At 47.2% G+C, this 12,152-nt stretch overlaps 1 protein-coding gene across 16 annotated transcripts in view; it reads right to left on the reverse strand.

Annotated features, from left to right (window-relative positions):
• The window catches only part of STRBP (spermatid perinuclear RNA binding protein), a 90,951-nt gene that overhangs the window by 36,936 nt on the left and 41,863 nt on the right, over positions 1 to 12,152 (reverse strand). For 7 of the 16 annotated variants that reach the window (XM_065572582.1, XM_065572578.1, XM_065572581.1 and 4 more), the window contains exon 2: positions 3,640 to 3,857. In XM_065572582.1, the coding sequence (XP_065428654.1) occupies positions 3,640 to 3,818 (179 nt within the window). In that variant the 5' untranslated portion in view covers positions 3,819 to 3,857. Of the gene's footprint in view, positions 1 to 3,639; positions 3,858 to 7,070; positions 7,253 to 12,152 lie in introns of all 16 variants that reach the window. The other 9 variants (XM_042854415.2, XM_008169434.4, XM_008169435.4 and 6 more) reach the window with 2 other exon arrangements.

Consider the following 12,152-nt stretch of genomic DNA (forward strand, 5'->3'; position numbering starts at 1 on the left):
TTTAGCTTGAATTGTTTCTTTTATCCTTGTCAACCTGCATGGGAATTTCTAAAATAATCCACTACATACTAAAAAAAGTATTTCCACTGAGGAGTTTCAAAGTTCACAGAAACATTTTTAATGCTGCTAGGCTTTGTCTGTTTTCATAAAGCCTGAGCTGCCCGGACAGCGTTCGTTTCATACACAATGACAGGGCAAACACCTGCCTCTCTCTGGCACGGGAGGAACCGTTTGGTAATGCTTTGCACAGCATGCTGAAGATGCAAACTGCACTGTAAACGTTTACAATGAATAATAATCAGGTTGCTTGTTTTAGTGTCAACTTTTCCTGGCTGCAATCTGCTAAATTTGGCCAAGAAGTCCCAGAGCCAGCGTTACGTCACAGTTTGTTAACTCTGGCTAAGGGTGGGTTTCAGAGCTACCCCTGGATTCTTGTGCCCAGACTAGTGGAAAAGAGACCTGCTGCAGCTGAGACTTCTTCACTGTAAAGGAAAGGCATTCAGGCAAGCCCCACTGTCTGGACATGCCCACATTTCCCCCACCCAGAGCTGGTGCTGGCAGCCAGCTAGTCACCATGTCAGTTGGGCTGGAGGCAGGCGGTGTGAAGGAGAAGTGGCACCAGTCACAGCTAGAAGGGGAGATTCACACAGCCTGGATTACTCTTTGCCCTAGTTTCCATCACAGTTTTGTCCTGCTTTGCTGCTTGTAAAAATTCTTCCAATCATCACGTTCCCTCCTCTGCAAGAGCAGGGATGGATGTAAATTCTCCATACCTTTAAGGCCAGCAGGCAACACTCGATCTGTCCAAGCGGCTGGCTTTGATACAAAATTCTACAGAAAGTGCTCTCGACTTTTTGCTTTATAAAAACCAGCTGGAGAGAGGGGGAAGGAAGAGAAATAGCCCAAACTCTCCATGTCTGCGCTTTGACACCTGACACCTGCTATTCTCCAGCCTGCTGACTTTTTGTCAGAGCATCTGTAGACAGGAGATTTATTAGAGAGGGGACCTGGGCACTTATAAAAATGCACTCTAAATTTAGAACGCAGCAAGAACATAAAATATCCTGCACACAAAATCATGACATTGAAGTCAGGCTGTTTGATTATGCCAACAGCCCTTAATACAAGCCAAGACTTTCACCAAAACCGTTTTAAAAAGCCCATTCTGCACTTATTTTATCCATGGCAGAAAGTAAAATGCTGCCAACAACACTTGGAAATTACTGACACAATGTGCACTGCATCCCACCTAAAGTCAGAGAAATCAAGAAAGTCCACCGCTCAGCAGAAAACTGACGTTAATTATCTTCCACAGAAGATGACACAGCTTAACTGCCCATCTCCAGGGAAGTAGCCTATCAATCTGCTGCTATTATTCCCTGGAGTCCACACAATCCCACTCCCTTAAACCAAATTTATGTAAAAAAAGTCATGAAATTTAAATATTTTGCCATTTCTATTCTCCACATACATTTCGCACTAAAAAGTGACACCTCGCTGCTCAGGCTAAGCACAAGAATGTTGAGAAGATCAGAAATGGGATCTGAGAATATTTATTAGTCAAAAAAGGGTGCGCAGAAAACAGACTAAATTGCAGGCCCACTTGTAGGGAGTTTGCTTTGCCCAGAACATTATGTGCTGACCTGGCAACTGGTGAGTGCATCTCCGTTAGCTCACTGTAGTCTGTTTATATGCTGCCTGTTAGCAGGGTTTCTCTCTGAAACTTCACTCTGAGTAAGCACATTTCCCAGAGACCCCAAGCTCTTGAAATGTGCATAGGACAGAATCAAGCAAATCCAGACAAAGGAGAAACTTTTGACTAGCAATGTTGGTGCATGAGAGAGTTTCTACCATTTCACCATATTTGTTGGGATTTTTAAGCAGATTGTGGGAGCGCTCACATACAGAGCTTTCCTCAACTAATATGGAACATTTCTTGGTTCTAAACTGGAGCAAGTCCAGCTAGTAGGAAAAACAGAGCTTTGTTTCCCAGTTCCTTCACTCTTATACTGACACTTTAGTAGAGACCTGGAAATAACTAAAGACTATGTTACTGTTACCAGCACGATAGGGAATGGTCAGATTTAGGATTTGCCAATGCACATCAGGGTTCGTTATGGTAATTTTTATGACAGATTGGTGATCACTGCTTCCTTCACACTGAACCAGTAAATGAAATCTTCAGCCCAGATAAACGAATACAGCAGCACTTAAGGATACGGTCTTGCTGACTCAGAGCTGAATGTCTGCCACCTTCACCTCATACTGAGAAGTACCTTACTCCAGAATTAGTCCTCCTGGATTTCAATGAGATTACTGACAGAATCATAGAAAATCAGGGTTGGAAGGGACCTCAGGAGGTCATCTAGTCCAACCCCCTGCTCAAAGCAGACCAATCCTCAGACAGATTTTTGCCCCAGATCCCTAAATGGCCCCCTCAAGGATTGAACTCACAACCCTGGGTTTAGCAGGCTAATGCTCAAACCACTGAGCTATCCCTCTCCCCCCCCCCCCCCCCCCCCGAGTAAAGTGATATTCACCACAAGGGCAGGTAGCAGAATTTGGCCATCAAAATATATTATCTAGTGCTGAGTACTAGCACTTGACCCCGTGGGCACTACCCAATATATTTACCCATGACTCCAAAAAACGGAAGAGACCTTCCATTACAATAAGCGATTTCAGACAATGTAGCAGATCAGCCTGGATCACAGAGACCTTTCCACACCAATCTTAAAACCAGATCAGAACTCTCTGTGCAAAACTCACCCAGCAGCAACCCACATTAATAATCCACCACTTGTAGCAAGGAAAGTTAGAGGTAAAATCCAGGAACCGGCTCTCAGACCATGTTATGTTAACGATCCAATCAGATTATGTCCCAAGAAGGTCGTTATACTGGAGGAAGTATGGTCTGATGAGAGCACAGGACTGGGTCCTGCCACTGATTTGCTATGTGGCTTTGGATAAATCAGCCTCTCTGTGCCTCAGTTCCCTCATCTCTGAACTGGCCATAACGCTTACCTGGCTCAGAGTGTGACGCTAAGTTATCCGTACAGCCCTAGAGAGCCAAGAATGCCTGAGTTCGAGATCTTTAGCCATAAAAACCTGAAAAGGGGCCAGTTGTTCCAGCTGTTTCCTAAACTGTCAGAGTTAAACTAGAAGAGCAAAATCTGGCACCATGTCAAGGAACAGAGATGTGCAGCGACAGATGTTTTATGCAGTGCAGAATGACACGATGTACAGTAATGGCTCCTTTGGAGCAGTTAGCCTGTTGAATAAACAATACAAATTTATAAATCCATTTTTGCCCATTAAACTGAAACAGCTCTGACGTCACGTTTGTGGATTTCGATTTGGGAGTTATAGGGAGATGCGTTTGTTTCTTCTATTTGTTAACTGCGAGTTTAAAACATTTCATCTTAAAAGTGAGAACAGCTCCTGACCAGGTTCCTATTCATTACTCACTCCCTGCACTCACGCAATGTGCTCGCATCTCAGAAGGAGTCCAGACACATCTACTTCCTGCGATGAACATTCATAACCAGCAAAGCCAAAGAACACTATGGCCCTTATTGAGCAGGAGAGAAATCCATTCATAGTAGTACAGTAGCTCATTATGAGGCTTAACTAACTCACTTGGCATTACTTTCTGCAGCTTCCTCTTTTGCTTCCCCATCTCCCTCGATTTTCACAGACTTGTTCATTTCATCCATCCAATCGGAGACATGTTTAAGGGCACATTCGACTGTCGACACCATGTTCTGGACAGCTTCAAGTTCCTCTGGAGATGGATAAATGGTTGAATGTTTCACCATAACATGGCGGTCATCATTAGCAAAAGATCGGATAGATCTCTGTTACAGAGGTGGGAAAGAGTAGGGGAAAAAAAAAAAAAAAAGAGTTATTGGCTTATTAAGAGAAGGGCATTATTTGAAAGGGAATCCTCCCCAATATAAACGAGGGGGTATTTTAGGATAACAAAGGTCTAGAATCATGGCAGAACTTATATCTCTTCTCTACCTGAAGTAGAGAGACCCAGCCGATTAAATGTGAAGTACTGAAAAAAACCAAACCGGCATAAACTGGTAGCAAAGTGCAACAGCACGTTGTGCCTGTGACTTGGCCATCATGAATGTAGGTTGTAACGTTCTCTGTATCAGCTCCCAAACTACAGGCAGAAAAACTCAGGTCCAGAGCTAGAAAAATGCAAGAAGGAGAAATTTCCTCTATCTCCTTTACTCCACAAATGAGATCTCCAGCCTTTTCACTCCCTTCTGCTATTCCCCATATCGTTTATCAGCTTCACCCAATAGCAACTGTAAGCTCCTGAGGACAGGGACTATGCACTTGGAAGTGCCCATGCACAGAAATGGCTGGTATAAATACCTGTCAAGCACTGTCCTAGCTAATCCAACCTGCAATGGTTAATAAAGGTATTGTTGGGTGCTTGCCTCGCATAACTTCGCCAAGAAAGTTTCATTTTGGGGGGAAAAAGCCATGGTTCTGATGAAGCATAAAGAGCCAGAGAGGTCTAGCAGGCAGGGGGATGAATGAAGCAGCAGGAAATCTGGGTTCTGTTCCAGGCTCTGCCACTGACCTGCTGTGTAACCTTGGGAAAGTCACTTTCCCTCTGTGCCTGGTTTCTCCTCCCTCTCTTTGTCTAAGCTTTTCTAGGCAAGGGCTGTGCCCATGTCTGTGTCCACGCAGCACCTAGCACAGACCAGCACTAAGCTTGGGTGGGGCCGCTAGTCACCATGAGATACAAACAGTAAATAGTAACTACGAAGGAAGGAAGAGCATTCTGGGGTACTCTGTCCCTTTGTTCAGACCCCCAGCCCCTGAGTGGCTCCCAGGGGTCAGCTGGTCTGGTCCCAAAGAGGAAATTCGAGGGCTCCATGCACATGAAGGAAGTGCCAGGAAGTGGTCTTGTTTTGGGGGAGGTAATTTGGAAGAGAGGTGTCCTGGGGAGGAGGCTGAGAGAAGCTGCACTGCGTACAGGGCTTTGACAATGTGGGAGAACAACTCTGCCTGGCTAGACATGCCAAGACTGGCAGCTCTCCCCTCATGCTGGGTGCAGAGGCAGCCTGCCACGGCACGGCAGCCCAGCAGCCTCTCGCTCTACGAGTTTGGTGCTGCCAAGCCTCGGATATTGCACCTGGGTCTGGAGCAACTACACATCACTAGGAAAATCCTGACAGACCGGAGGGAATTCAGCGAAGAGCATGAAAAATGGCTAGGAAGGAGGCTGGAAGGGAAGGGTTAAGCTTGTGAGGAAAGAGTAAAATAATCAAATAGAAAAAACAAGGGGTTAAAGGATCCCGAGTGAAGAATGGCTTGTAGGGAGGGCGCCCGAAGTTCCACAATCGGGTGAGGTGGCACAGAGACCTGTGACCTGATTGGAGACGTCTAGTTGCCACGCCATCCAGGTGAGACATGCATGATCTGAAAAGTTAGTGAACCAGCATGGGCAGCCACTATCTACCAGGTGTTTCCCCTTCAGCCACATGTAACCCTGTTCCCTACGAACAGGAGAGAATCAAAAATATTCCCAGTACATGGATCACATTCCGCTGCCGCCCAGCTGACCGCTGCACTCTTGCTAATCGTTTACTTCCATAAACTGCATTTATCCTGCAGGGAAGGGGAATCTTTCCCCCTACTTCACAGTTTGTAACCATGCCTGAGCTCAGAGACAGCAGGGCCTGTAATGGATCCAAGCAGTCTCATTGCTGAGTCTGCACTTAGTTCTCCTATCCCACAGGCCATGTACATGCTCCGGGAGAAGCGCCTTGGTTCACAGGTGAGGCGTGCTCCCCCAGCGCCCCTCCCAGGACTCTCACACTAGAATTCCATTCCCAAAGGTCCCTGCTGTCACTCATCTCAATTATAAACCGAGACACGACTGCAGCTCAGCCGTCAATCGGTGACATGGATTTGTGAATTCACCTCCACCCAAAGTATGTCCCCTCCTCCCCAAATCTCTCCGCTTGTGAACACGGATTATAGAAAATACTCCAGCAGCGGCAAACTGATAAGCCTGTAACTTGTGTATTAGAAACACACGGCTACCTCACTAACGGGCAATGGCAAAAGAAGTACTAAGCAAGAGAATCTGGGTCAAGAATTCATAGGACCCAGCAAGTGTTCCATTTAAAGTCCAGTCTGTGCCCTGTGTTCCTTGAGGTCCCTTTTCCCCCAGAGCGGTCTTCTCCCCACAGAGGGTGAAATCTTAGGGTGTGTTTGGCTGGGTTATTTTTAATGGATTTCGTTAGCAATCATCTACTCAAATCGGAATACAGTACTTTATTGTAAATATAATGCTGCGCCTATTCGCTCCTCCCCGTCTCACAGCAACAACATTTAGAGGGCTTAAAAAAAAAAATCAATAGGCTGAAATTACTCACAACAGCTGGCTCTCAGGAATTAGTTAATTGGGTGGGGTTTTCCCCCTTCCTTGAATGCATTTTAGAAAAACTAACCATTCCAAGCCCTTCACATTTGCACAGCTTTGCAAATTCAATGCGTCTCTGACTCTTGCAATTTGTAACCGATACAAGCAGGCAGATTGGAAGTGACTCCTCACTTAGTCATCAAATATGCCCCAATGGGAACGGGTTACATATGTATCATATCTATGCTATTAATAGGTGCGCATAGAGCTCAGGCTTTTAATTTTTAACACTAAAATATATAGAGAGCCAACATCTGATCTTGTGGGGAAGGGGTGGGTGGGGAGTGTCAGAGTTTGTTATGCAATCCACAGTTCAAGGTCACCCACACTCTGCAAAGCTTGCTAATGCCAGTTTTATTAGAAAAGGTTATTTATGAGCATCCCCTTCATTGGTGTTTAATAATTCATGTGCTGCAGGCTCACAAGGCTCCATTCTCCGGTTAGAAAAGGCCCCAGCAATAAATCAAAGCCCATTTGCTTTGCTTAAACCATGTGGAGACATCTTTAATGCAGCAGAGTCAGAAAATCCTTCCACTCTTGTTTTAACAGATTCCATAACGGGCTAGGGGTGGAGAATAATTTTAATGCAGCCATATTAATGAAGACAGTTACCTACCATGGTTTGCTAGAGTCTCAGCTCCGCTCCCCCTCCCCCTTCTCCTTTTCCCTCCTCCTCGGTATCTTTGCTAGGCACTGTTTTTGCCTGACAGAACCTCCTCATAAGCCTCTCAATCCCCTGCCAGCTCAAGAGTTCATACAGGCGAGATGCTCCGGGAGTCGCTTTCTGCAATACAACACCTGCAAATAGAGAGAGAGAGAAACAACTTGGAGAGAAGAAACCACATGCTCATTTTGATTGCTTTTCAAAGCAGCACATTAAACCAAGCCACTGATTAAAGCAGCAGGCTTCAAAAGGAGGGGGGAGGAAATCATCAATGCTGAACAAAAAGCAGATGTCTCTATAGAAAGCAACCTTTTCTTTTTTTTTTAAAACATGCCCACATACATGTTACTGCTTTCCCGTGCCATCCTCATCTGGGTTCATCAGCGAGAAGCAACTGGCATTCAAAAGCTCTGACACCAGGCAGTTCTGAATTCCAGGGTATTTAGTACAGTTGATATGAAGTCAGCTACAAAACTGGTGTGATACTTTTATCCATAAATCACATTCTTGGGCACTGAATTACTTTTCATTTATTATTTGTACTTCATTAGTGCAAGACCCCAATCAGCATGATGGCCCCAAGCGTGCCAGGTGCTGTACAAATATATAGTAAGAAAGAGTCCCTGCCACAAACAACTACAGGTTGAGGTTTTCAAAGCAGGGCAGGGGATTTAGTCCCAATCTAATGGAAATTCACGGGGGAACCCATGGCTAAATCACCTGGCACCACTCTGAAAACCTCACCCATGACCTCTGAGCCCCCAGCTGACACTGCGCATCTGTGCTGCTTTCCACAGCACCTCACAGGCAAGAGAGCCCATGGACAGCAAGCCTTGGCAAAACTGGGGAATACCAGGCATTTCTCCTCTGAATCTTGTTGCAACAGAACAGGTAACCCTCTCTGCACCTGAGAAAAGCCTTCGCTCGTGTCTGCTATTTGTAGTGGAATGTGGTATTTCATGTCAGGGAAGACCCAAAACCCAGGGGAGTTTCTCTCTTTGGCGGGGGTGGAGGTGGGGGGTTGTAAATGAAGAAATCAGTCTCCAAAAGTGCAGTGTTAGGAGCTGACAGGAAACTGCAGCAGGGTCAGAGAGGGAAACACACAACAATCCAGGCTGGGCTCTGTTCTAGGCCATTCCCGCTCTTACACTTGAAGGCTAGGGCCTGTGCACCCTGGGTGCAAAGCACTATGCAGAACCTTCATCAACACCTGCAGTCTGGCTCACTTTCTGTTCCAGCCATATTGGCAAAGCTAAAAAGAAAAACATAGAAATAAGAGCACAAAGCTCCCTCCCCTATCCCGGAGCAACAGGCACCATTATTGGGGGACCACCACGATGCAACTGCAAATAGATGCTTGGCAAGAAGGAGGAGGACACAGTGACGGAACAAGTACCACGTGACAGAAAGGAGCGCATCTGAGCTCAGGGTGCGCTATGGAACCCCAGCCCTTGCAAAGAACTCCTGCTTCCCTCTCATTCCGTATACCACCACCAGAACTTTAAAATCCTGCCGTGCTCTCTTTTTCGTGTGTCATTCGATCCTGCACATCAAACGATACGTTGCATATTGTCTGTCAAACAGTCCTGACATTGTTAAAGGTTAAGCCTGCTTTTGCCAACAGGCAGGGACCGGAGAAGTGACTTGAAAGCATAGTAGGTGCTTTAACTACAGAGGTGTGACAAAATTATTAAAATGTTGCACCCCGAACGGATTCGAACCCAGCTAGAGAGGGAGCAACACAGTCCACTTCACTGTGCCCCTATTAAGAAGTGAAGCAGATTTACAGGATAAAAGCTTTGGGAGCAATTGGTTGTCTATAAAGACGTCCCTCCGAACTCCAGACTATGCACCTGGGATACAGTACAGTGCAACAACCAACCAACCAGTGAAAGGGTCTGGTACAGGGCCCCCTTCTGGTTAAATATGGGGATGGGTGGAGGAACATATAAATAATGAAGCGGTCAGATGTGGTTACAGTAAACAGTTTTTTGGGGGGAGAGGGGTGGGGTGGGCAGGGCAGGTTCATAGGGAGAGAAATGGATTGAGATGAACCTTGAGGGACTTAGTTCCTCAAGTCCCGCCAGAAAGGCTGCATTGGCTGCTACCCTAACATGGGACGATGGCAGCACTAACAGTTTAGGGCAGCCAAGTGCACAAATCCCCCTGGAGAGGCTCACAGAAGCCAGGGCCTCTGCTAACAAAGGGCCCTGAAAGCTCAACAGGGACAGAGCTTGGACAATAAGCACAGGTATATTTGCCTTTAGAACCAAGTTAGAGTGCCCTATTTCCATGGCGGGGCCAACAGGCTAAGACTCCCTCTCCGCCGATGCAGCCCCCCCACAGCACACACCCACGACCTGCTGAGCTCTCCAGCCTCGGAAAATTCCAATCCCGCCCTCCCACTGCAGGCTGAGATGCCAAAGCTGCTATTAAAATCCCAACGGGAACTGGGGTCCAAGCCCTGGGGCAGCTTTTGAAGTCTCAGACTTACTCTGCGCAGACCCAATTCTTGCGAATGCTCCTATACGCAGAGAACTACTCACTTGTGTCGCCCCACTGATGTCAATGGTCACCTCACGTGAGTAGAGTTACACACATTTAAGTGATTGCAAATTGGGGCCCAGGGCAGCAAGCCTTGGACTTGGACTTCCAGGCATTCGTGCACCTCCTCCCGCCCGGTGAACAGCTGCTGAGGCCAGGACAGTGTCCCGGGTATGGAAACAGAGCCCATTGCAGCCAAACTGCAAAATCCAAACTGTCCTTTAAAATAACCCCCATTTCTGCCCTTTCCACACCACCTTGTTCAGCCCTCAAATACCGCTCCCTTGCCCTTGGGCTAACAGGAAACACGTGAGCACCACACCCTCCACCCAACCCTGTCAGCCAGGGCCCAGTCTGCAGTCTTCCGCCACTGCTCAGCACAGCCACAGTGCGTCAAACATTCTTCACCAGAGCAGCCGACTGGCTTAAAAACACAGGACGGGGAGTCTGGACTCCTGGTTCTAGTCACAGCTCTGCCACTGGTTTTCATCTGGCTGAGTCCGGCTCTGTGCCCGAGTACCCCCTAGCTGCAAAGCAGGGGTAATATGTCCCCACCTCGCAGGACTGCTGGGTGGTTTCCGATAGGTGTCTCAAGCTTTTCCTCTGCCTGTTATTCATGGTCCCAGCCTACCAATCCATCCAAGACAAGCTCTCCGTTCAAACCACGACCTGTTTTCATGCTACTTTTTATCCTCATCATTTCTGCCTTTTGTATTTTCCAGCCTTCCTTCCTCCTACAAGCACACGATGGAGATTCTCTCTCGGACCAAGAGCCATGAGGTGGAAGGCCTCTAACTGGCTTTAGCGAACGTGCCCATCACCACAGTCTTTAGACACCAAGCTCCGCTCCAGCCTGGACTCCCGTCCAGGACTGCTGTAAGCTGCAGGTTATAGGTGACAACACACTGAAAGCAGATGGATGGAAATGGCTGAGTGAGCAAATTCTGGTGCTTCACTAAATTGCTGGGCAGACGGTACTGTCTAGAGGCCAAGCCTGCAATCCACCTCTTGAGCTCCGAGAACAAATGTACCTCAGGGTGCAATTCCGCGGGCACTGAGCTCTTTTCTGTATACTCTGAAAACCTGAAATAACTTGAAAGCAAATGTTTACAGCTGTGACCGGGGCTAATTTCTCTCTGCTGCACAGTGGACGTGTTATGCAGCATCAACACCTTTCAATGCTATCCTTGAGAGGCAGAACAATGCAGCTTTTCAGAGAGGCTCCCGGTTTCATTAACAAGCAAAACAAGTCAGGCAAGAGTCACCATTAATCCAGTTCTACCTGCCCTTTTCCCCAAAAGTGAGCAATTGAGGTCTGGGGACATGGCTGCATTGTGCTCCGATTAGGGAGGGCGTTACAGATGACAGCATCTTCATTAATATTATTCAGGAAGAAGGAGAAAAATCACCACACACAATTCTAGCTGGAGCTGTTTTGCAGTGTTCTTTCAAATTATCAATTGCCCAACAATACTTCTCAGAAGTGTCCGCACAAAAAACCAAACATGTAATGCAGTTCAGGCCTGGGAGAGAACGTTTAATAAGACCACTAAACAGAATGGAGCCTGCTTTCTAAAAATTCAGATGCTACTTTAAGAACAAGGCACAGAGTGGAAAATAAACAGAAGCCAAGCAGTCGCAGCCATCTGGATTGAGCGCTACGGACTGTGCTTATTACCAGGCCCATCAGAAGGGATTCAGAGAAACGGGCTGCAATCCTTCTAATCCAGCAGCTTTGTTCTGCCACTAACTCACTACAGAGCATCTATGCTAGGGCCAGCCCCCAACTGAGACAGCTCCATCCCTGGCTGCAACACTCACGGACAGAGGCCATCTGCGGCAGCAGCACTAGCTGGGAGAGGACGGTTGGCGTTGCTAAGGAGTGGCCTAAAGGACACGATGGTAAAAGCCGCTTATGTCTGGGCTACAACACAGCTAGCGCCACCACAGCTTGCAATGAATTTTCTAGGAAAAGCCTCTAGGGTAAACAAAGCCACGAGTGACCTCGGGAAAGTCACTTACCGTCTCTGTGCCTCACTCCCCACCTGTAAAATGGGCACAATACTGCCTCGCCTCACCGCGGCCAGGTGAGAGGATTGATGTGATTTTTTTAATCCTCAAACAGCAGGCACTATAGCAATGTGAAGTGTTATTACACACCAGCATTAAACAAGCTAACTCATGCGCTCTCTAAACTGTCTCCACAGCAGGTCTGGGAATAACCAGAACACCGACGTTTAAAAACACACCGTCTCTCCACAGAAGAAAAACACATCAGGAAATGGGCTCTCGAGGCTCATCTTAATCCTAATGTAACCAATTTAGCAGCGGCTGCAGCATGCCTGGGCCTCCATGCCCAGCAGCATGGCCACAGAGGGCCCAGAAACGTTTCCATTGAACACCCCATCCTTCACAAGGAACTTCTGGAGTGGGCACGAGAGGAGTGAAGGAAAGAGTTTGATATGTGGCCTTAATAATGGGGTTTATTCC

Source organism: Chrysemys picta, chromosome 18 (assembly GCF_011386835.1).
Source record: "Chrysemys picta bellii isolate R12L10 chromosome 18, ASM1138683v2, whole genome shotgun sequence".
Classification (NCBI taxonomy): Eukaryota; Metazoa; Chordata; order Testudines; family Emydidae; genus Chrysemys; species Chrysemys picta.